The following is a 24,961-nucleotide window of genomic DNA, read 5'->3' on the forward strand; positions in this document are numbered from 1 at the left end:
CACACCTCTGACCCGTCTCCACTGACCTCGGGTGGCCTCAGGGACATACGGCCACAAGGCCTTGGCTCCAACCTGTAGCCAAAGAAGACCGTGCTGCAATGGAGTAGGTGCAGAAAGCCAACTAAGGGAATGACTGAACAGGAGCCAGCACAGACCAGAGCACCTATTTGTGTGAGCAAATCAAACTGTTCATTTCAACCAAACACAAGCTCGTCAAGAAGCCACGAAGGGGCTTTTCCCAGGACCTTCTCAGCTGCAGGTCCTGAGATTAGACCACAATTCTGTCCCGTTATGAGCCAATTACATTCCAGACACGCCGCTCACCTATCAGTCAGCCCAGAGCCGCCCAGAGGTGGGGCCTAGAATTCATCTTGTGGCCCTCCTGCCGGGTGTCTGGGCCCCTGTCCCCACATAGTTACCATTCCTTCACTCATTAATTCACTCAGCACACACGGATGGAGCCCCTCCCTTCTACAGGCCCTGTGCTGTGTGCTGAGGACAGAGATGGGCAGCAGCTAATCATCTCACCAGGTCAGCTCAGAACCAGTCCCCTGGGCGTTTTCAGCTCAGGAGAGGAAGGGGGGCTGGACTTGATGCTCACAGAGCTTTTCCTCTGCAGAGGGCTTCTGTGCTCACCTTCTGCGTCCTGGCACTCTCCAGGCGGTTTGCCTTGAAGAGGCAAGTTTCTTACATCTTCCTGGAGCATGGCCTGGGGTGATAGAGAAGTAGGAGATGCAGGGAATTCCTGGTCGGATGGAAAGACCATTCCATCTTCTTGAGGGGCTCTCCATCCGCAGGGAGAGACCCTGCTCTGTGCTTGTAGAGCCCCTGGACGTTGGAGAGCCACTTGTGAGGTGGACAGATTGTACTTATAAGGACCAGTATCCAAAGGCATGCAGCACCTTATAAACAAGCAGTGAGCTGGCTTATTCCCAAGGGAAGGAAGGGCGGTGGCTTACTCCTAGGAGAGGCCCTCTGACATAAGATGTGGAAAGAGGGATCATTTCAGGCCCTACCCACTTCAAGCATGAAGGAGAAGCCCGCATTCATAAGCTGAGAGATTTATGACAGAAGGAAGCAGGGAGGCCAGGGTGGAGCGAATGTGAGATGACCCTTCTGATTGCCAATTTTTTTAAGTGGAAAATGGAATGAGGTACGCTCTCTGGAAAAGATGAAAAGGTGGTTTTATTTGTGTCCCTGGATCAAATCCTAGAGGGAGTCTGTGCAATGGAGAGACGCAGCCAACCCGAAGGGATGTACGGAACCACGGAGCTGCACGGTCCACGAAGGGTCATTCCATGCAGCCACGGCTGCAATGAAAGGCTCGCTTCATTCAGCTCCCAAAGGGCTGTTGGCCTCTTCCGTAAGATCATGCCAACACTAGCCTCAGATTGCCTCTGGGCCTTAAAACCATGCCCCAAATGAGGTTCTTTCTGCATCTATCCTAAACCTGCCACTACACATTCTCTCTCTCTTTCTCTGTCAAATACTGAATTGATTGAAAATAAGGGCTGATCAGTAATATTTCATATTTAATAACATGGCTTCACAGTGTCACAGGTTGAGCCAAGAAGGCCAGAAGGCCGGTAGCAATCTGCCTGCTTCTGACCTCTCCACCTGAATTTCATTCTCTGTGCTCCATCCAGCTGGCTCTTCTCACTTCCTCCTGTTCCCAGCCATAACACTCACAGCCTCCTCTGTCTAGAATGCCCTCATCAATCTTCCCCTAGGGCACCACGCAGGGGTGGAGGTCTAGCTCATTTAGAATAAAAATATTTACCAAAGGGCAGTGCCTCCTACAGAATCACTGGAAGTCCTGACAACGCAGGCTGTTTCCCAGAGTCACAGAGTTGGTCTGCCAAGGAGCTGCTGTTTCGGCCACAACAGGAAGCTGGTCCTCATACCATGAAGATATCACCACAGCCTCCATCACCAGAATCACGCCTCCGCCTCAACACCAGGCCAGCAAACGGCTGACTTGCATCTCACCCCTGCTCCCATTCATTCACACAGGAACTCACACCAGAAGTCACAGATCATTGGAATAGGTAAATATTTATTAAAGAAATTAAATTGATAATTAATAGCTTTCCAAAACAGAAACCACCAGGTCTAGATGGTTTCATCGGTGAATTCTACCAAATGTTTAAGGAAAAATTATACCAATCTTTACAAACTCTTCCAGAAATAGAAGCAGATGGAATTCTCCCTAATTCATGCTACAAAGCTGGCATTCCTTTGATACCAAAATAAATTTTCACAGAGAGATTACATGAGCACAAGTACAAAAGTTCTCAAAAATATTAGCAAATTGCAACTAATAATGTATATCAAGAACTATACCTTACAACCAAGAGGGAATTATTCCAGACATGCAAGGTTGGTTCAATATTTGAAAATCAATTAATGTCTTCTGTTCCATCAATACATTAAAGAAAAAAATCGTATGATGATAACAATAGAATCAGAAAAAGCATTTGACAAAATCCAATTGTTATGCCCAGATTTCAGGATCCCCAAAAGACCACCAGGGAGCCAGCTGAGTCCAATGCAAAAGCAAAGAGTCCTTATTCGAGCTAGCTCAAGCTCCCCGTCCACCACACTCACAGACGCAGCGGCAGGAGGCAGAGAGAGAGGGAGCTCTGTGTGGAGAGGGGTTTTATAGGGGGGTTGGAGTAAGGAGAGGAGAGAGGACTGTAGGCCCTGCCTATGGGCTGGGTGCAAGTCGGTGTGTTGTTCCATAGGATGTGGTCATATCTATGGCGTGCACTTCCCTTGATTATCATTGGTTAGTTTAAAGAAATGCTAGGTGTGGCTAGCAGAGGCTTGGGCTTCTGGGAAGAAGCTCCTTGCTGAGCCCATGGCTAATGGCTGCTGCCCAAAAATGGAGGATCTGGGGTAAGATAGAAGGCATAGCCCTCGACCTGGGACAAGATGGAGGGCATAGCCCTCTCCCTGGGGCAAGATGGAGGGCGTAGGCCTCGCCCTTTCATTCCCCCCTTGTCTTGAGACTTACAGGCCCAATCATGGGTCGGTTTGCATTTCTACTTCACCTTCTGCTGCCAGAGGCCTGTGCTGGGTATGCAGAACTATCAACTGAACCACCCCTATACGCTTCTTGACAAATTGGACTAGTCTGTTAATAATGCAAGGGCCGAAAGTCAACAGCATTAGGAGGATTACAAGGGGTCCAACGAGGTCCGCTGTCCTACCGAGGGTGATCTGCAAAGGGTGTGTCTGGCCAGAGGTCACCTTCCACTCAGGATCCCTGCTGTCCTGTGCACAGAAGGAGCTGGGCCTGTGACCTGGCAGAGACAAACTACAACAAATGGTCCAGTGGAAGGGAAAGAAACCATTTCAGCTTCAACAACTTAAACACAACAAGAATGGTAACTGGGAGAAACCAAGATGGCGGCATAGGTTAATGCCGGAGTTTGCTACCTTGAACAACCACTTCAAAATACAACTAAAAGACAGAACAGAAATCATCCAGAACCACAGGAAGGCTGGCTGAGTGGAAGTTCTACAACTAGAAGGAAAGAGAATAGCCTACCAAGACTCAGAGGAGGCGCAGTGCTGAAGTAAAATACTAAGGTGCAGAGTGCATGCGGAGCGGGCTGGCGGCAGAGGGCGCGGTTGTCTGTTTCAATTGGGAGGGAGTCTCAAACTCTGAGCTCCAGATCCAGGAGTCTCTAGGGACCCAGACTCAAATGGGACTGTCTGGCTTCTGTCAGAACTCAAAGGCAGCTTTCTCTCCAAGGTTTGCAGTGGTTGCTGGGACTCTGAGAGGCAGAGCCCTTGGGGACGGGACTGAGAGCAGCCATAACTGCTCACTCCTCCCGCCCTGTAGATTTCCCAGGACCCGCCCCGCCCAAGCCCTGCACAGAGGCATTTGCCGGATAGCCTTAGGCAAAGGCTAGATTAGCACCGCCCAAGAGGTCCAGCACAGAAGTTCTTCCACTGCAGACACAGCTGATTCTCATAGCCAGTTGGGCTGGAGGTCAAATCACCCCATTACCGACAACAATCAAGGCTTAACTACAACAAGACTGCGCACAAAGATCACAAGGGGGTGCACCAAGAAAGCATAAAAATGTGGAGACAAAGAAACATGACAGAAATGGAGGATACAGAGCTCAAAACCGCACTTTGAAGGTCTTTCAATAATTTTCTAGAAACTGCTGATAAACTTAATGAGATCTACAGGAAATCTAATGAGACCCTCGATGTTGTGATAAAGAACCAACTAGAAATTAAGCATATACTGACTGAAGTAAAGAATATTATACAGACACCCAACAGCAGATCAGAGGAACGCAGGAATCAAGTCAAAGATTTGAAAAGTGAAGAAGCAAAAAACACCCAATGGGAAAAGCAAAATGAAAAAAGAATCCGAAAATACGAAGATAGTGTAAGGAGCCTCTGGGACAGCTTCAAGCGTACTCATCTATCAACAAGTGAATCTAAGAATCAAGTGAAAAAATAATGTGATGAACAGAATGAACTGGTGATTATAATAGAATCAGGGACATAGAAAGGGAATGGACTGACTATTCTTGTGGGGGAAAGGGGTGTGGAAGATGCAGGAAGAGACTGGACAAAAATTGTGCACCTATGGATGAGGACAATGGGTGGGGAGTGAGGGCAGAGGGTGGGGTGGGAACTGGGAGGAGGGGAGTTAAGGGGGGAAAAAAGAGGAACAAATGTAATAATCTGGACAATAAAGATTTAATTTTTTAAAAAAGAAAGAGTACTGTTTGAGTACTAATGTTTAGATAGTTTTGGTAAACATTAAGTCTATTAGTAAATAAATATTATTTTAGTCACACACAAAAAAGAATGGTAACTGACCACCTTCCAGGACAGCTAATACATAGCTATAACAATGTCCCTCAGTGTGGGAGACTGGACACTTGCCAGTTACTCCCAAAGACTAACAAGGATTGTAGACCATCACCGGTCTACAGCAACTGCTGGCAGCTACAGCTACATTTTAACCTGTAAGAGAATCAAAGGTTAATACAACATATTAATACAGTGAAACATAATATTGGCACCATGGCCGCTTCAGGCAGCCAAATCCTCCGCTACTAAACATGAGATATGGCAGGGCTATACAAACATCTTAGGGAGGTGACTAAAGTCCACTCCTGACCCTCCTATATAAGGCAAAATTGTCCTCGTCTCTCTGGAGCCATGTCCATGAAGATGCAGGCATCACCTGAGTCTATTATACAGTTTTCTGCAGGTCATTGTCAGGGCTGTGCACTGTGGCCAGTTCTTCTTTTGAGCGGCAAACACAGTCTGTCCAATTTCCTTAAAATGTATTCTGGCATGGGAGAAAGTTGTTTTGCTGCACACAGGTAGCTCAACCCCTATACAACTGGGCTTGGGTCTCTGCCCAGCAAACTGCAGTCTACAAGCTCAACATTCAGCCTCTGGTTCTCCTAACCCAACGAGGTTTGGGCCAGTCTCTGAGTCAGACTCCTCCTCTCTTGGAGAACTTCAAAGTCCTGATGGCTTCCAGGTCCAGGGAGAGTGCCCCTTTGTTAACCCTGCCCATCAGCCACAGTGCTCCGCTCTCCTGCCTTTCCACCAGTTCCCTTTGTGGCAGAGCAACAACCAGGCCTCCTCCAAGGGAGCGCCCTGGAAGGGGACATCAGCCCCCCTTGTGAGACAGCTGCTTCGCCTAGGGTCTCCCGGGGGCCCAGCCAGATCGTCCCCCAGCAAATCCCAGAAGCCATTGCCCTCTCGCAGTGGCATGGACTCAAGCAGGTGGTTCAGGAGCTGGGCGGTGTTGTGACTTCAGCTTTGTTCCTCCTCCGCTTTTCTAGCGGTCTGCAGCTGGTAACATAACTGCTAACACCCCCGCCTGCCTTGTCTCAGCCCAGGCCGGTTGCTTGTCTCCCTTTAAGAAATTTCAAAGGAGTTTCAAAGAAAACTACAGACTGCTCCCATAGAGTCCTCCCTCCCGGAGGCTGGGGTCTGATCTGTGGGGAAATATGACTCCTAGTCGGCCTGGAAAGACAACGGGTGCATAGGGAGGTCTCCTGCAGACAGAAAGCCTGGAGATCACCTGAAATCCAGCTATAGACACTCTCAGAATCAGGAGGAGGGAGGAAGGTTAAGACCAGGCCATGTCCTCCATGAGGATTCCAGCAAACAATTGAAAACAGCAAGTCAAACAAAACACAGTCACAGGCAGGGTTAGGAATGATAGGGGGTGGCCTGCCAAACATGATTTCATAGGGAGTAAAGCCCAGGGTGTAAGGGGAGATCCTTACCTGGTAAAGGGCATACAGTGGGAGAGCCACCCAGTCCCCGCCAGTCTCCATGGGTAATTTGGTAAGGGTCTCCTTTAGAGTTCTGTTCATCCTCTCTACCTGCCCTGAACTCTGGGGCCTATAAAAATTTCCAATTTGCCCCAATAGCCCTGGCTACTACCTGCGTTACCTGTGAAATAAAGGCTGGTCCGTTGTCGGATCCTATCATAACAGGAAAACCATACCTGGATAAGATGTCTTCCAGCAGCTTACCACGAAATGAAAATTTTGGTTAATACCTTTTGAATAATTACCTAGTTCAAGTTAGCCAAATTTAATTAATTTGAAAACATGACAACTATTTTACTGTCAAATTTAATACTCTAACAATAATTTTAATTTACATCCTTGTGAAGGCTCTGAGCATTCCTGTTGTTAGGCTAGATTGAGACATAGGGTCTGTTAGCCAAGCCTCCATTTATCTGGATTCTGATTTCAGCTGAACCAAATCTCTTTTGTTATTTGGTTCCTGATCTGGGCTGGGCATGGGAAGCAGGAAGCAGCCATGGGGACAGGAGACCTTCCTCAGAAGGGGCGAGTGTTCAAGCCCCTGCACCATTGGGGGGGGGTGAGGATCTGTGCCCCACCTCTGTTGAACCCCAAGTTCTCTCCTACTGCCCCCCCCGACTGTGCCTGTCTTAGGTCACCCCTCCCTGAGGGGTCTTACCTGTCATTGACTACCAGCCATCCTCTGGGCCAAGTAGGGTGATGTGAGATTCAGTTCTGTCTCCTTGTTAACCTATATCCCTCTGGCCTCCATGCCCAGCAACTGACTTTGGAGCCCCTCACCTGCTGGCGGGGCCCCAGCATTGATCATGGGGAACCCAGGTTTCTTCTCCAGAGAGGGCCCAGCTTATGCCATTGGGCAAGAGACCGATCCATCGTACCAGCTTTTCATGATCTCAGCTTGAACAGAGAGCTCAGATAACAGCTGTAGACAATTGGAATCCTCTTGGCAAAAAAAGGTCAAGAGAGGTCAATACAGAATGCTTAAGTGCCTTCCCAGGGGCCCTTCCACACAGTGGAAGGGAATAAATCCTTTCATGTTTTACCTGAAATAATTGTTACCATATTACTGTTATCAGTCCCTTTTAAAGACTTTTGACATAAGCTACTTAACTTTTGTTTAGGGAGGGAACATATAACCTTTAAATGTCCTTAGTTTAAGGAAAGCAGGGTTTTCTAGATTTACTATTGTCGGCCCTTATAAAGCCAACTGCTCAGAAACATTGGTCTATCATATCACTAAAATTATATTAAGACTGTGATTGCTAATTAAGTATTAAAAATATCTTCTTAAAAATAGTATTAAATAAATCCACGAGGCAAGCACACTTTCTGCCCCATCCACATTTCTGTAGTAAAACTTTGCCTTAAAGCTCCACCCCTGAAATTCCATCCTGCCTCAGTGAGCAGACATTCCTTCTGTGATTGACTAAATCAGAGGGAGGGGCCTTTGCTGTTTCTAGATGGCAGCCCCCAGGGGCACGGCAAGCCATGTGGCTGACATGGCGGCTGCCAAGTCATGCAGCCCAAAACGGTGGCTGTCTACACTGTTTTTTTGACAGAGCAAACCGAAATCCCTAAAAGATAGATGGCCAACATTATATTGCAGACAAACTGAAATCTCATTAGCTGTTTATACCTTTTATAATTATCTCAAAGAATATCAATTAAATTTAAACTGGTTTTTGTATTAAAAATTTTCAGTTGAGGTCATGAAATTAATCCTCTTTTTTAATCAGACCAATAAGCAAAGGCATTTAGCTACCACAACACACAATTTTTCCCAATTCAATCTGAACCTTAAACTTTTAGCTGGCAAGTCAAATATTCAGCATTTCTCAATCAGTAACATTTTTAAGAATAAACTTCAAAAATGCAAGACATAATCAACCAACAGATTCAATTCTGTCCTCTAACAATATTTCAGCATTATTTCACTTCAAAATACCTAGACATAAGTTTTTATCATTTGAATTCAGTAAGCTCCAAGGTCCCAAGTTCCCAGCAGTTCTGGAAAACCACACCTGAGGCTGGCAGGCAGGTTTGGCCCAGCCCTTGACTTTAAAATGACCATAATGCTTAAAGGAGTAGTTTGAGTTTGTCCCATTATGTCCATTCAGTAAGTACACAGAATAAAACAGGGAAAAAAACAACACAAACAAAGACAACTAAAGGGCCCAAAAGTATAGTCTTCCAACTCCATGGAAGCAAAACCAAAAGCTAGACGATGGCTGTATGCCAACTGGCAGGAGCGACCCACCTCGTCTCAGATCCTCGAGGGGAATACACATCCCTCCTGGGGAGCGGAACATCTTCCGACTCTCCCCGCCCATGGTCCTTCAGCAGTGCATCCACCTAGACCAGGGGTGGGCAAACTTTTTGACTCGAGGGCCACAATGGGTTCTTAAACTGGACCGGAGGGCTGGAACAAAAGCATGGATGGAGTGTTTGTGTGAACTAATATAAATTCTAAGTAAACATCATTACATAAAAGGGTACGGTCTTTTTTTTCAATAGTTTTATTCATTTCAAAAGGGCCTGATCCGGCCTGCGGGCCATAGTTTGCCAACAGCTGACCTAGACCATTTCAGGAACTACAGAATTTCAGAAGTGAGCTCACAAAGGACAGAACACACAACGCAGGACAGGACATATAACACATAACAGAATACACAACACACAGACACTTACCGCGGCCAGTCAGACTCTCGGGATCGGGGGTCCCTCAAGGGTCTTGGGGATCCCAGATGAGCCCCTAAGTGTTATGCCCAGATTTCAGGATCCCCAAAAGACCACCAGGGAGCCAGCCGAGTCCAATGCAAAAGCAAAGAGTTCTTATTCGAGCTAGCTCAAGCTCCCTGTCCACCACACTCACAGACGCAGCGGCAGGAGGCAGAGAGAGAGGGAGCTCTGTGTGGAGAGGGGTTTTATAGGGGGGTTGGAGTAAGGGGAGGAGAGAGGACTGTGGGCCCTGCAGATTGGCCAGGCGCAAGTCAGTGTCTTGTTACACAGGATGTGGTCGTATCTATGGCGTGCACTTCCCTTGATTATCATTGGTTAGTTTAAAGAAATCCTAGATGTGGCTAGCAGAGGCTTGGGCTTCCAGGAAGGAGCTCCTTGCTGAGCCCATGGCTAATGGCTGCTGCCCAAAAATGGAGGATCCAGGGTAAGATGGAGGGCGTAGCCCTCGACCTGGGGCAAGATGGAGGGCATAGCCCTCTCCCTGGGGCAAGATGGAGGGCGTAGCCCTCGCCCTTTCACCAATACTTATTAATGATGAAAATCTCTCAGCCAACTTGGAATAGAAGGGCATTTCCTCAGCTTGATAAAGAACATCTACCAAAAAAAAAAGTAATGATAATAATAATAATAACAACAACAACAAATCTAGACACAGACCTTACATGCTTCACAAAAATTAACTCAAAACGAATCATAGACCCCAATGAAAATAGGAAGCTATAAAACCCCTTAAAGATAACATAGGAGAACGTCTAGATGACCTTGAGTTTGGTGATCACTTTGAGTGTGTGGGTGTGTTTCCCAACTTTGACTGATGAGAAGGGCAGAAGCACTGACATCCCAGTAACAATAAGCATCCTATCTCCCAGATCTTTGTTTCTAAATACCATTCTCAAAAAGGAAGGAAGAAAGGAAGGAAGGAAGGAAGGAAGGAAGGAAACAAGGGTGTGGAGAAAGGAAAAGAACTAGGAATCCTAGGAGAAATGTATGATTGGAAAGTTAAAATACCAGATAGCTTGAAACATTTTGTAATGCCAGAAAGTAAGGAAATGCTAAGAAAAAAATGATGACGAGGGCATGCCAAAAGGACATAGCTGTCAACATAAAGGTGCTCTCCATGGCCAAGATGGGACAATCTGAGCAAGGAAACAAATAAGGATGGTATTGACTCACACTCCATAGATGAAAATAATGAGCGCCTACTAATATAAATAATTATTTCAATAAATACCGACAAAGAAAAGCTCTTACCTACAGTAGAATTTAAATTCTTAACGTTGAAGGCAAGAAATAAAAAACAATTGTAATAATGGTTGCAGGCAAGAACATGGATTGATGCTAAAATCAGTGAGCACAAGTATGAGGAGAAATGGAACGTTTGTACGGTTTCAAAGTAACTCCCCCCACTTGTATGCATGCATATAAGCATAACCAATGGACATAAGACACTGGGGGGTAGGGGAGGCCAGGGGATTGTCAAGGGTGGGGGGGGAAAAAGGAGACATATGTAATCCTTTTTGTAATACTTTAAGCAATAAAAACAAAAAAAACAAAAACAAAGTAACTCCCCCCAAGATACATACTAATTACAAAAGGAAAAATAGTAATTTTCCAGTGGGGATACCTGGCAGACACCACCTTACCAAGCGATCAAGGTGAACATTGGTAGTAATGAGATCTATCAATATCATCGACCATTGATCCATTTCCCTGAGAGAGCGCACTGTCACTTCTGTGATAGTGCATACCCTCAATCTGGTCATGAGAAAACACCAGATTAACTCAACTAAGGAACATTCTATAAACACTGTAGCAGTGCTCTTCAAAAAGTTTGAAGGTCACAAAAAGCAAAAAAAGACTAAGGAACGATTACAGATTAGAGATGTGAAAACTGCATGCAATGTAGCATCCTGAATTGAATCGTGGAAAAAAGACATTCGTAGGAAAACTGCTGACATTCCAATAAATTCTGTAGATGAGTTAATAGTGTCCATTTGCTGGTTTCTATCATTGTACCATGGCTACATTTGGGGTATTAACATTCAGGGAAGCTGGAATTCCTGGGGAATACAGGCATGTCCCACTACAACTTTCCTGTAAGTGTAAGGCTGAGTCTTTTGAGTATAAATAATTAAAAAAAAAAAACTTTTCTGAAAACAGATGATGCTCAAAGCACTTTCCATCTGAGAAGGTCCACCCTACATAAAATTGCATCCCACCTTCACCCACTCCCTTTGTAGGGACACCATCTCTATTGCTTCTGTTCATTGCATGATCCCCACCGAACAGGCTATATAATTTATTTTTTGTCTTTTGTTTATGCTTTGTTCCTCTCCACTAAAAAGGCACACCTTGAATACAGGTGTTTGTTTGCCCACTAATGTACTCCAAGTGCTTAAATTAGTCCTTGGGTGAAGGAGGCTGTCAAGAGACCAAATTCTGGACTTCGAGTTCTTGTGGGGGAAACCCTGAGAAGATGGGACAAGAGTGGCCACGTGGGCGGCCAGCAGAGTCCGTGAGTGCTGCTGCCTGGACACAGTGCCAGGGCCCTCCAGGATCGGGGCTGTCGGGGAGGCAGTTTGCCTATTCTAGGCATGACCATGTTCCAAACACTGCGGTGCTTAACAAAAGACGAAGGTCTACTCTAGCCACTCCCCTCTGAACCCTGACTGTCAAGGCTAAAGCAAACAGCTCTGAGAGCGAAAATCCCAGGCAGACAGAGATCCCTGGAGGGTGATGGTTCTGCTAGGCACAAGTCCCACCAGCTGAGTGGCTTAAATGGCAGATGTATTGTTTCATTGTTCTTGAGGCCAGAAGTTTGAGATCAAGGTCCTGGTGTGGCCGGTTCCTCAGAAGGGAGGGCCCTGAGAGAGAATCTGTTCCATTTTCTCCCCTAGCCGCTGGGGTTTCCCGCCACCTTCAGCGTTTCTTGGCTTATAGAAGCATCATCGACCTCAGCCTACATCTTCACATGGTGTCCTCGCTGCGTGTGTCTGTGCCCAAATTTTCCCTTTTTGTAGGGACACCAGTACTAAGGGATTCATCCTAATAACTTTATCTTAACTAATCACATCTTCAAAGGCCCTGTTTTCAAATAAGGTTACACTCTGAGATACTGGAAGTTAGGACTTCCACACAAGACTTGGCCCGGAGACTCAGTTCACCCTCACACAGGCCTAGCATTGGAACTACATTGCATCTCCGAGGTGAACGCTGCCTCGAAGGCTGTTAGCACAGATGAGCTTATGCTGCAGTCACTACCAGTCTCAGTGACCAGTGACTGAAACCAACACGTCCTTCTCCCTCCGTCCCATGAGGGTCTGTGGATCTCTCCCAGGTGTTCTCCAGGCCCTGACTCAGGGATCAAACCTGCTGCCCTGCTTCTGGTCCCACCACGAGGGACAGGGAAAGGCCCCTCGGCACCAATGCTCAGGTGCTCTCACCGGAGCCAGTCCCCTGGGCCTGCGCACCTGGAGGGTCACCTGGGGAAGGGGGCACAGGTGGAGTGTTTATTAAAGGTTGCTGGTTTGAGTCCTGGTCAAGGCACATGCCAGGGTTGCCAGCTCAATCCCTGGTGGGAGGTGTACAGGAGGAAGCAATCTCACATTGATGTTTCTCTTTCTCTCTCTCTCTTTCACTTCCTCTCTCTCTAAAAATCAATAAAATATTATAATTAATAAATAAAAATGATATATACCAGAGAGGTCCTATATACTAGTACATTTTACCCAGCTTCCCATAATGATAACATCTTACATAAATAGATACAGCCCATTATCAAAACCAGGAAATAAACCTTGGTATAGTGCTATTCACTAAACTACAAACATCTGGCCTCTGTCACGCTGGTTGTTTGGGGCTAGTGTCAGGGAGTGTTTACCGAAGGACCTGGAAGATCAATGCTGAGCATGTGTTGAAGGGCCGGGGAGAAGGTATTTGCTTTAGGAATTAAAAGCTGGAGTCACCCATATATATCCCTGACAGCTGAAGAAGAAAGAACAATAGACCTGGGAAGCAGTCATCAGTTCCGTTTCCGGACAAGGTGAGTGAGGACTGGGGTAAGGTGGAGGCAGCGCTTTAGGGTGAACTCCAGGGCAGGCTCTGGCTTTTTCCACAAGAGGAGGATGCGGAGGAGGAGGAGGAGAAGAAAAAGAAAGAGGAGCATGAAGAGAAGGTGGAGGTGCTGGCCCAATAGGAAGGGACCATCTCCTTCACTGCACCCCTTTCCTTGCTGGGGCGCTGGGTGGGGTAGATAGTGCAGCGAGGGCAAGACAAGTCCTTACACCCCCACCACCTCCCGTATTTTGTAGAGGTTGAGTATGTACTTCTGGTGAATGAATGATTGATGGAATGAATGAATAACAATAAATGCCCTCCTTTTTTAAATGCCCCCATTCCTATACCAAATGCCACATTCAGCCAAAAAAAGGAGCAATCCTCGCCCCAGTGATGGGCCTGATGGCGTGCAGATGAGCCGTAGCCGGCAGTAGCAGACGCCCCTACCCTCTCCTGACTGTGGTTCCAGGGAGGCGACTGGTGCTCACACCAGCACCTGGTTACGGGAATGGACTGAAGTCAGGAAGGAGGCCCCTGGGAAAGATTTACAAAGAAATCCAGAATTTTGGCATCCACTAACAGCACATAAGGTTTTTCCATCCTCAGCTCTGTCCTGCAGGTTAATGAGGGGAAGAAAAGGGGATAGCCCAGGGCTATAAGCATGCCAAACTTTGAGTCCACTCACTGGAGGCACTCCCACCACATTTGCATACCCACCAACTCCCATCCTTCCCTAGGGGGCAGCTATTTAAGGGGAGCTGGAGTTCAGATTTAACAAGACCAGCACTTGGAGCTATTAACACCAGCGTTCTCTGAGAAGTTACACCCCAAAATTCATGCCCTGTCAGGAGTATGGGTCCTGCTCAGTGGCTGCCTTTATGAGTGGCTGTGTTGGCATATGTGTCCAAGTGTATTTATGCATGTGTATGTTGCATACATAGACAAATACATGCATGTGCAGGATATGGGGGGATGTGCACAAGTGTGTTGTATGGGTATGTGAGTGATTGTATAAAAGGAGGTCTGCATTAGCAGGTGAGCTCAGCAGTGGGTATATGCATGCATATGTGTGTGACTATATATGCATTTGCACAAGTGTATATGGGTAAGGGGTTGGAAAGTCTTGCTACGAGAGGATGCTGTACTTTAGTTTTGGAAAAAGATATGGGAGATTGGACTTCATAGATGGAATTCCCAAGCCTTGAATCCGGTTGGAAAAAGTAAGATGTTTCTAATGGAGGTGGGGGAGAGGTGCACAACCTATGACCTTGGGAGTCTCCGGGTTGGTTGGGATGACCTGGTTGCACCCTCCAGGAACTCTCAGTCTGATGGGGAGCGTGGACATCTCCTGAGCGTACCGTGTGGGGGTCTCCTTGGGTCTGAGGCCTGCATGTGTGTGAAAATAGTCAAACAGAGCTGGGAAGGGTCAGGAGGCCCTGTGTGTGCATGTTCCTTGTGTGTTCGTGTGTGACGAAGGTAGTCATCCTTGATCGAGGAGCATGTCTGTGTGTCCCCCTGAAGGTTCCTTTCTCCAGGGTTGCTGAGCAGTGGGCCAGGGCAGAAGCTGGGACCACCTGGGAGAGGATCTAGGCCAATCCATCTGCATTTCTCACGCAGGGGACTGTCCACATGAAGACCCTTCTGTTGTTGGCCTTTACCATGGCCTTTGGTAAGAGCGAACCCTGACCTCTGGCCACAAGGGGGTAGCCCAAGATGAAAGCATCCTTAGCCCCAGCTTTCCTTCCCATTTCCACAAGCCCTCCCTCAGTGGGTGGGAGAGAGGCCCTAGCAGGAGGGGGAGTAGCAGAGAGGGGCAGAGATGGAGGGCACAGGGCCCCCGGCCCCATTCCAAGGCGATGTCCTTCCAGGCCTGCTGCAGACCCACGGGAGTTTGCTGGATTTCCAGAAAATGATTCGGTTGGCGACAGGAAAGAATGCTGTGTCCAGTTATGGCTTCTATGGTTGCTACTGTGGCTTGGGCGGCCGAGGATCCCCCAAGGATGCAACGGATCGGTGAGGACACCCCAACCCTCCCCTCCCTCTGCCCACTTGTGGCCCCCGCAAGGCTAGGAGCTGCCAGGCAGTGCTGGTGCCCATCGTCCCAGAACCCCAGGAGGTCCCAGCTGGAAAAGCAGCCAGCATGTTGGAAACTCTGCTCTAGACCATTGCAAGGTCATTGGGTCTCTGCCCAGGGTCAAGGGGCAAGACCACGGGGGACCAGGCTCCCAGGAGCTGTGGGGAAGCAGCCCCAATCACATATCTTCACCACAGGTGCTGTGCCGCACATGACTGTTGCTACAGACGTCTGCAGAAGCAGAAATGTGGCACCAAGTTTCTGAAGTACAACTTTGCTTACCGAAATGGCCAAATCATCTGTGGTAAGGACGTCCCACAACAGTGATGGTGAACCTTTTGAGCTCGTCGTGTCAGCATTTTGAAAAACCCTAACTTAACTCTGGTGCCGTGTCACATATAGAAATTTTTTGATATTTGCAACCACAGTAAAACAAAGACTTATACTTTTGATATTTATTTTATATATTTAAATGCCATTTAACAAAGAAAACTTTACCAAAAAAATGAGTTCGGTGTCACCTCTGACACGCGTCTCATAGGTTCGCCATCACTGTCCTACAATTTCACCCCGTCTCCTTGTTTCTCTTACTGAGTGTCCGCTGTGCTGGGCACTGTGCTGAGCACCAGAGAGAGAAATACAAAGGGGCGCCCTGGCCCGTTTGGCTCAGTGGATAGAGCATCGGCCGTGGGTTCAATTCCAGCAGCACCTACCTCTGTTGCAAGCTCGACCCCCATCCCCCAGTTGGGTGCGTGCAGGAGGCAACCAATTGATGTGTCTCTTTCACATCAAATGTGTGTGTCCCTCCCCCTCTGAAGCAGGGGGTCCTTCGGGGGTGAGGACGTCAGAGCCCCAACACACTAGGGCGTCTGCATGCACGACTACGGGGACCAGGTTCAACGACACAGATCCGTTTTATGGTGGAACTACAGGGGTATATATAGCATGAGGGGACCAATCAGAGGGAGACACGTTGCTATAGGCGACCAATGGCTGAAAGGCTGGGGCACTGTGCACGTGGCTCTAGGAGTTAGTTCAGGCGCGCTTGCTACTTCCTGGTGTGCCAAGGAAGCATGTCATGGTGGAGTGTGCTGACACCATTGCATCAGCCGCAGAGCTGAGACATACTTCCCGAGCTCTACTACACCCCTCCCTTCCACTCTCCCTAAAAATCATGGGAAAATATCCTCAGGTGATGATTAACAACAACAACAACAACAACGAAAAAAAGTAAAAGAAATACAAAGGGAGAGTGTCCCTGCCTCAGGGAGCTCATAGGTGAGCGGGAAGTAAAGACAAGGAAAACACTAGATGGGAGACTCCAATAGGCAGGAAGCCAAAGGGCAGGGCCCTGAGCACAGGCTGCGGTCTAGGAAGGCTCCTGACAGCCAAGCTGAGTCTTTAAGGCTGTGCAGACACCCTCCTCCCACCTGGTGCCTGCACAGCCTTAAAGACTCAGCTTGGATGTCAGGAGCCAGCCTTTTCCCCACCTTCTGCTCCCCGACCTTGGCCATGGGATGCCAAGACACCTGGTGCCACTTCAACATCATGGTCTTACCCCAAAGAAGAGGCCTTCCTACAAGAGGGCTCAGCAGGGTCAAAGGGCCCAAGGGAACTGGGACAGTTCTGTGAGCCTGAAGGAGAGGGAGTGGTGAGAGATGAGGCTGAAGGAAAGGGAGGGGCCAGGCCAAGCCCAAGGCCATTCTGTATTTAGACTTTGTCCTAGAGCAGTGGGAGCTCTTGAGGGAAGGAGTGGCATGAACAGATTTGCATTTGGGAGAATTCCCCCAGGGTGGGCGGAGACCATGGGACTGGGAGGCGGGGCAGCAGTGAAAAGACCATTGCCATTGACATATGACAATGGTAGTCTTGATGGGAGGGCTGAGAGTGTCATTTCAGGTAGAATCAGCAGAGCTTGGTGATTGCCTGGGTAGAGGGATAGGGAGCTGTTGGGTGGGTATCCGGTCCCGTGGATGGAACAGGTGGTCCAGGTGGGTGAAGGGAGGAGGAGTTCTATGTAGACATGTTTAAGAGGCTCCCAGAACACCCAGGGAGACGCAAAGCAGGCGGCTGGATGTAAGGCCCGGCAGCTCCAGGGAGGGGTCTGGACAAGGCATGGGTTCAGGACTCACAGCAGGGAGCTGAAAGTGGGATACGCTCGCCCATTTGATGTCTAAAGGCCCAGACAGAAGAGAGAGGACGGCCTGTCAGAGAGGGAGAGGAGACTGAGAGAGAAGGTCAAGGAGTGGACAGCAGCCAATTTATCACGAAGTCTCGAGGATAAGGGCTGACAGGCTCCGCGGATTTAGAGGCAGGAAGACCCCTGAGGACCTCACTGGGGCTGTTGCCATGGAGTGTGAGGGCAAATCCAGATTGGGGGGTTGGGCGGGGGGAGAGTGAGTGGGACATGAAGCCAAGATGTCCTGGGGCACGTTTGGCTCTGAAGGGGAGGAGAGAGCTGGGTGGTCAATGGAAGGGTTTGCCCAGTGTCCCCAGACAGCAGACCCGCTGCTGGGATTTTGAGAAAGTATCGCCTCTCCCCCAACACCCTGAGCTCTTTAAGATCAGAAATGGTGTCTCCCTGTCAGGACCTCTCCACAGGGCCCTGTGTCTTAGCAGGCTTTGGGTCGTAAGCAACAAGATGCCCAACCACAAGAGGGTTGGGTACTGGGGAAGTCTGACTGGTCTGGTCTGGCAGAGGTCAGTGCCGGGAGGGGGAGGGCTGGGGGGCGGGGGCAGCAGCTTCTCCACCGTGTGGTCAGAGACCCAGCCTTTTCCCACCTTCTGCTCCCCGACCTTGGCCATGGGATGCCAAGACGCCTGGTGCCACTCCAACCTCATGGCCTTACCCCATAGAAGAGGCTTTTTCCCTCGGACATCTCTATTTGGGGAGGAAATGAGCCCTTCCCACAGCCCCCAGGAGACTTCCCCTGTGGCTCATTGGCCAGAACAAGGTCACGTGCTCCCAGAGACCAGTCATTGAAAGGAAAAAGGGAGGAGCATGACTGGTTTACACCAATCACAACCCACTCCCAGGCCCTAGGCTAGGGGTGGGGTTTGCACCTGGACACACCTGTTGGGAAGAAGAAAGCCTCTCCCAGTGCTTGGGGGCGGGCGTCCCCGTCAGACTGGGCGCTCCCTCCCCGAGGACAGGAGCTCTGTCTCCCCATCGGAAGGACCCGGAGCCTAGGTGCTTGCCCGGAGTAGACGCGTCTGGAGGACAGGGGCCATCGAACATTCCCGAACCCTCAGCCAGGTTTATTTTCTTGTGATTCCAGGGAAGCAGGATAGCTGTCGCAAGCAGCTGTGTGAATGTGATAAAAGAGCTGCCTCCTGTTTTGCGAGAAACCTGAACACCTACAAGAAACAGTACCAATTCTACCCCAACCGGAAGTGCCGTGGGAGAGACCTCCAGTGCTGAGGTCCCGCCCCCGGAAGCCTCGCCTCCCACGCTGAGCTTCCCTCTCTGGCCCCCACCCCTCCCCGCCCTGGCTAGTTCCTGGCAAAGAAGGAAACACCCCTCTCCCATCCCAGAGACAAGCCAGGAGCCCCTCAACCCCCAGAGAGAAGCCTTCCTTCCAGAATGAGAAGCCCCGGGGCAGGTGGCCTGGCGCCTTTCCCCTCTTCCTTGGGAGGCAGGAGATGTCCCGTCCCCACTGCTCTCCAAGTCCCGCTTCCTGCTTAGCCCTGGCGGCTACATTCCCAGGGTCTCCTCCAAATAAAGCAATTAGTTCATTGGCAAACTGTGTCTGTGTCTGTGTGTATGTGTGTGTGTATGTGTGTGTGCGCCCACATGTGTGAGTGTGGTGAACATGTGTTAGTGTGATGAACGTGTGTGAGAGTGTGAGTGTGTGAGTGTGTGCGCCCACATGTGTGAGTGTGGTGTATGTGTGTGTGTGTTAGTGTGTGTGAGTATGTACATGTGTGTATGTGTTAATGTGTGTGAGTGTGTATGTATGTGTGAGTGTGTTTGTGTATGATTGTGAGTGTGTGTGTGAGAGTGTGGGGGTGTGTGTGTGAGTATGTGTATGTATGTGTGTGATTGTGTGAGAGTGTGTGAGTTGTCTGTATGAGTGTGAGTGTGTGTGAGTGTGTGTGAATGTGTGTGTAAGTGTGAATGTGTGTGAGAATGGGTATATGGGTGTGTGTGTGTGCCCGTATGTTTGTATGTATGTGAGTGTGTGTGTGTGTGTGTCTGCCTGCCGTGGTGTGAGAACAAACTGGTACAAGGCGCTGTAGTGTCAGGGGTTATAAATACAGACTCCAGTCAGACTGGCTGAGTCACATCCGCCAGCACCACCTCGCTGAGCCCTTCTCCCCTCGTGTCATTGGCGACAGCTTTGGGCTTATTGGAGAAGTGGGAGAGGTACCAGCACCGGTGAGACCCAGCTGTGGCTGCTCCTTCCCTGGGCGAGAGCAGCTCTTGCCGGCCTGTGGGGGAAAAAGAGCCTCGGTCTTGATGTTCTGGGAGCTACGATTCGCACCTCCACGGGCAATATCCTCCTGTGTGTCCGGCCCGGGGGAGGTGGGCGCAGGTGTCGCTGGCCAGCAGCTGGATCCCAGGGCGCTATCCCCTCACCGGGGCCGGCATCCAGGGCTGCCAGTCCCACAGGCATCGCACCTCCTTGCCTGCTGTGTCCCAGCCACCTTGAAATGCAGCATAACCTAGGGCCCCGCTTTTTATTCTGCACTGAGACCCACAAATGACTGCTGGTGGCTACTTGCCCTCCCGTCACCCAGGTTCCGCTGGGAGAGTCCCACCTGGGCCTGCTACTTGAACAGTCACCATCGGGGTGGCTGGGCAAGGGGCCCTGCTTGGGGCGCGGGTGGGAGCTGGGCTTTAACCCAGGCGTGACCCAGAGGCGGTGCCTTCTGTCACTCATCTCCCAGAAGGGCTGCTTTTTCTAATTCGTCATAAAGACGCTTCCTTTGCTGGAGGGAGCCCTGCTCATGTCCACGGGCACCCATAATAAGAGAAATGCACATTAAAACTCCACTGAAATATCATTTGTATGTATCAGAATAGATAAAAACCCAAAAGCGTGACAGCCTGCCCTGTTGACAAGGCTGTGGGGGGGAGGGGAGGAGGGGACAGGCTCTGTGTGAGGGCAAAATGCCCACGGAGGGCCCATCGGCGTATCCATCAACATTATGAATGTGTTTATCCTTTGGCTCGGCGACCCCTCTTCCAGAAATTTGCTCTGTGAAGGCACACAGGCACATGCAGAGCAATTCCTGGGGAACTTTTTTATTGCCACATTATTCTGAATTGGATTGGAAATAACCCAAGTATCTGTGTAGAGCAGACTAATGAAATAAGCAATGACGACCTCAAATGGAATACGTCTATTTAGGGAGGGAGGATTTCTCTGTGGCAGATAGGAAATCGCCATGAGGGCAGCCAGGGAAAGGAATGGGGTGAAGGGCAGCGTCGGGAGTGGGGTGCTGCATTTATGGAGGAAAGGGTGGAAGTGTGAACACATATGTGTTGCTGTTGCCATACACCTTAAAGGACACACAAGAAGTTCATTAGAATGGCTGCCTACGGAGAGAAAGCAGGTCGAGCATGGGAATGGGGTGTGCACAGATGTGTGAGAGGAAGACTCCTCGATGTGTAATTTTTAGCCCCATGCTTGTATTTCCTATTCAAACGAAAGTGAGCATCAGCAAACACATTGCCCTCCTCAGACAGCCACCAAATGTTAGACAATATAGTTTCATCCAGGAATGGGCCAACTGCGGCGTCTTTCTTTTTTTTTTTTCCAATAAGGTCTGTAGATGAGTTAATAGTGTCTGCTTGCTGGTTCCTATCATTGTACCATGGCTACATGTGGGGTGTTAACATTCAGGGAAGCTGGAATTCCCGGGGAATATAAGCATGTCTCACTTCAACTTTTCTGTAAGTGTAAGTGTGTTTCAAAATAGGGTGGTTTTTTTTAAGAGAGAGAAATAAGTAATTTTTCCTCATACACAAAATAGGAAATAGTAGTAGAAAAAAATTCAGCCATAATCCTGAGATGAAAAAGAACCATTGCCAAAAGGCTGAGTTTTTGTCCTAGCCAGCTTGGCTCAGTGGATGAAGCGTCAGCCTGCTGACTGAAGGGTCCCAGGTTTGATTCCGGTCAAGGGCATGTACCTGGGTTGTGGGCTCGATCCCCAGTGGGGGTGTGCAGGAGGCAGCCGATCAATGATTCTCTCTCATCATTGATGTTTCTATCTCTCTCTCCTTCTCCCTTTCTCTCTGAAATCAATAAAGAAATACATTTTTTAAGAAAAGGTTGAGTCTTTTAAGTATAAGTTATTAAAAAACAAACTTTTCACCCTAACAGGTTTGGCTCAGTGGATAGAGGGTCGGCTAGCAGACTGGAAGGTTCCAGGTTCGATCCCAGCCAAGGGCATGTGCCTTGGTTGTGGGCATATCCCCAGTAGGAGGTGTGCAGGAGGCAGCTGATCAATGTTCCTCTCTCATCAATGTTTCTGACTCTCTGTCCCCATCCTCTCCTCTCTGTGAAAAATCAATAAAATATATTTTTAAAAAAACTTTTCTGAACACTGATGATGCTCAAAGCACTTTCCATCTGAGAAGGTCCACCCTACGTAAAATTGCAACCCACCTTCACCCACTCCCTCTTGCCACACCTTCTCCATCTCTATTGCTTCTGTTCATTGCATGATCCCCACCGAACAGGCTATATAATTTATTTTTTGTGTCTTTTGTTTATTCTTTGTCCCTCTCCACTAAAAAGGCGCACCTTGAATACAGGTGTTTGTTTTGTCCACTGATGTACTCCAAGTGCTTAAATTAGTCCTTGGGTGAAGGAGGCTGTCAAGAGACCAAATCATGGACTTCTAATTCTTGTGGGGGAAACCCTGAGAAGATGGGACAAGAGCAGCCATGTGGGCTGCCAGCAGAGTCCATGAGTGCTGCGGCCTGGACGCAGTGCCAGGGCCCTCCAGGATCGGGGCTGTCGGGGAGGCAGTTTGCCTATTCTAGGCATGACCATGTTCCAAACACTGCGGTGCTTAACAAAAGACGAAGGTCTACTCTAGCCACTCCCCTCTGAACCCTGACTTAGGCTAAAGCTAACAGCTCTGAGAGCAAAAATCCCAGGCGGACAGAGATCCCTGGAGGGTGATGGTTGCTAGGAACAAGTCCCACCAGCTGAGTGGCTTAAATGGCAGATGTATTGTTTCATCGTTCTTGAGGCCAGAAGTCTGAGATCAAGGTCCTTGTGTGGCCAGTGCCTCGGGAGGGAGGGCCCTGAGAGAGAATCTGTTCCATTTTCTCCCGTAGCCGCTGGTGTTTCCCGCCACCTTCAGCGTTTCTTGGCTTATAGAAGCATCGTCGACCTCAGCCTACATCTTCACATGGTGTCCATGCTGAGTGTGTCTGTGCCCAAATTTTCCCTTTTTGTAGGGACACCAGTACTAGTGGATTCAGCTTAATAACTTTATCTTAACTAATCACATCTTCAAAGGCCTTGTTTTCAAATAAGGTTACACTCCGAGATACTGGAAGTTGGGACTTCTACATAGGACTTGGCCCAGGGACTCAGTTCACCCTCACACAGGCCTAGCGTTGGAACTACATTGCATCTCCAAGGTGAACGCTGCCTCGAAGGCTGTTAGCACAGACGAGCTTATGCTGCAGTCACTACCAGTCTCAGTGACCTGTGCCTGAAACCAACACGTCCTTCTCCCTCAGTCCCATGAGGGTCTGTGGGTCTCTCCCGGGCAGGTGTTCTCCAGCCCCTGACTCAGGGATCCAACCTGCTGCCCTGCTTCTGGTCCCACCGCAAGGGACAGGGAAAGCCCCCTCGGCACCAATGCTCAGGTGCTCTCACCAGAGCCAGTCCCCTGGGCCTGTGCACCTGGAGGGTCACCTGGGGAAGGGGGCACAGGTGGAGTGTTTAGGAGCTCCGGCCCCTGCTACCCTGGCTGTTTTGAGGCTGGTGTCAGGGAGTGTTTACCGAAGGCCCAAGAAGTTCATTGCTGAGGGTGTCTTGAAAGGCCGGGAAGAAGGCATTTGCTTTAGGAAGTAAAGCTGGAGTCACCCATGTCCCTGACAGCTGAAAAAGAAAGACCAATAGACCTGGGAAGCAGTCATCAGTTCCGTCTCCGGACAAGGTGAGTGAGGACTGGGGTAAGGTGGAGGCAGCGCTTCAGGGTGAACTCCAGGGCAGGCTCTGGCTTTTACCAAAAAGAGAGGATGAGGAGGAGAAGAAGAAGAAAAAGAAAGAAGAGCACAAAGAGAAGGTGGAGGCGCTGGCCACATACGAAGGGACCATCTGCTTCACTGCACTTTTTTCCCTGCTGGGTCCCCAGATGGGGTGGAGGGTCGGGAGGCAGGACAAGTCCTCACACCCCCACCACCTCCCCCATTTTGTAGAGGTTGAGTATGTACTTCTGGTGAATGAATGAATGATGGAATGAATGAATAACAATAAATTCCCCCCTTTTTTTAAATGCCCCCATTCCTATACCAAATGCCACATTCAGCCAAAGAAAAAAGCAATCCTCGCCCCGGCGATGGGCCTGCAGGCCTGCAGATGAGCCATAGCCGGCAACAGTGGACACCCCTGCCCTCTCCTGACCATGGTTCCAGGGAGGTGACTGGTGCTCACACCCAGCGCCTGGTTACGGGAAAAGACTGAAGTCAGGAAGGAGGCCCCTGGGAAAGATTACAAAGAAATCTACAATTTTGGCATCCGTTAACAGCTCATAAGGGTTTTTCCATCCTCAGCTCTGTCCTGCCAGCTACCGAGAGGAAGAAAAGGGGATAGCCCAGGGCTATAAGCATGCCAAACTTTGAGTCCACTCACTGGAGTCACTCCCACCCCATTTGCATACCCACCAACTCCCATCCTTCCCTAGGGGGCAGCTATTTAAGGGGAGCTGGAGTTCAGATTTAACAAGACCAGCACTTGGAGCTATTAACACCAGTGTTCTCTGAGAGGTAACACCCCAAAACCCATGCCCTGTCAGGAGTATGGGTCCTGCTCAGTGGCTGCCTTGAAGAGTGGCTGTGTTGGCATATGTGTCCATGTATATTTATGCATGTGTATGTTGCATACATGGACATATACATGCATGCGCATGATTTGGGGGGGATGTGCACAAGTGTGTTGTATGGGTATGTGAGTGATTGTATGAAAGGAGGTCTGCATTAGTGGGTGAGTTCTGGAGTGGGTATATGCATGCATATGTGCGTGACTATATATGTATTTGCGCATGTGTATATGCGTAAGGGGTTGGAAAGTCTTGCAAAGAGAGGGTGCTGTGCTTTAGTTTTGGAAAAACATATTGGAGATTGGACTTCATAGATGGAATTCCCAAGCCTTGAATCGGTTGGAACAAGTAAGATGTGTCTAATGGGGGTGGGGGAGAGGTGCACAACCTATGATCTTGGGAGTCTCCGGGTTGGTTGGGATGACCTGGTTGCACCCTCCAGGAACTCTCAGTCTGATGGGGAGCGTGGACATCTCCTGAGCGTACCGTGTGGGGGTCTCCTTGGGTCTGAGGCCTGCATGTGTGTGAAAATAGTCAAACAGAGCTGGGAAAGGTCAGGAGGCCCTGTGTGTGCACGCTCCTGTGTGTTCGTGTGTGACGAAGGTAGTCATCCTGGATCCAGGAGCATGTCTGTGTGTCCCCCTGAAGGTTCCATTCTCCAGGGTTGCTGAGCAGGGGGCCAAGGCAGAAGCCTGGACCACCTGGGAGAGGAGTCTAGGCCAATTGATCTCCATTTCTTGCGCAGGGGACT

At 49.2% G+C, this 24,961-nt stretch overlaps 1 protein-coding gene and 1 pseudogene across 2 annotated transcripts in view; both read left to right on the forward strand.

Annotated features, from left to right (window-relative positions):
* The window catches only part of LOC308515609 (cardiolipin synthase (CMP-forming)-like), a 28,147-nt pseudogene extending 14,881 nt beyond the window's left edge, over positions 1-13,266 (forward strand). Inside the window, exons 2-3 of the transcript in view lie at positions 5,600-5,847; positions 13,192-13,266. The product of the transcript in view is annotated as a cardiolipin synthase (CMP-forming)-like (transcript). The remainder of the gene's footprint in view (positions 1-5,599; positions 5,848-13,191) is intronic.
* A 1,380-nt stretch (positions 13,267-14,646) lies between these two features.
* Positions 14,647-18,935, forward strand: PLA2G2A (phospholipase A2 group IIA). Its single transcript, XM_081086643.1, has 4 exons — positions 14,647-14,796; positions 14,996-15,140; positions 15,399-15,505; positions 18,480-18,935. Exons 1-4 carry the CDS (start codon positions 14,757-14,759, stop codon positions 18,620-18,622), a joined length of 435 nt encoding a protein of 144 aa, XP_080942769.1. The 5' UTR covers positions 14,647-14,756; the 3' UTR covers positions 18,623-18,935.
* The last annotated feature ends 6,026 nt before the right edge of the window (positions 18,936-24,961 follow it).

The sequence above is a fragment of the Myotis nattereri genome (assembly GCF_964212035.1).
Source record: "Myotis nattereri genome assembly, chromosome: 3".
Lineage (NCBI taxonomy): Eukaryota > Metazoa > Chordata > Mammalia > Chiroptera > Vespertilionidae > Myotis > Myotis nattereri.

Excerpts from the sequence above, each read along its gene's own strand:
- PLA2G2A (XM_081086643.1), top strand. The coding sequence starts at position 14,757 with ATGAAGACCCTTCTGTTGTTGGCCTTTACCATGGCCTTTG. Across the intron at positions 15,141-15,398 it reads CCCAAGGATGCAACGGATCG|GTGCTGTGCCGCACATGACT; the intron begins GTGAGGACACCC and ends TCTTCACCACAG. Across the intron at positions 15,506-18,479 it reads AAATGGCCAAATCATCTGTG|GGAAGCAGGATAGCTGTCGC; the intron begins GTAAGGACGTCC and ends TTGTGATTCCAG.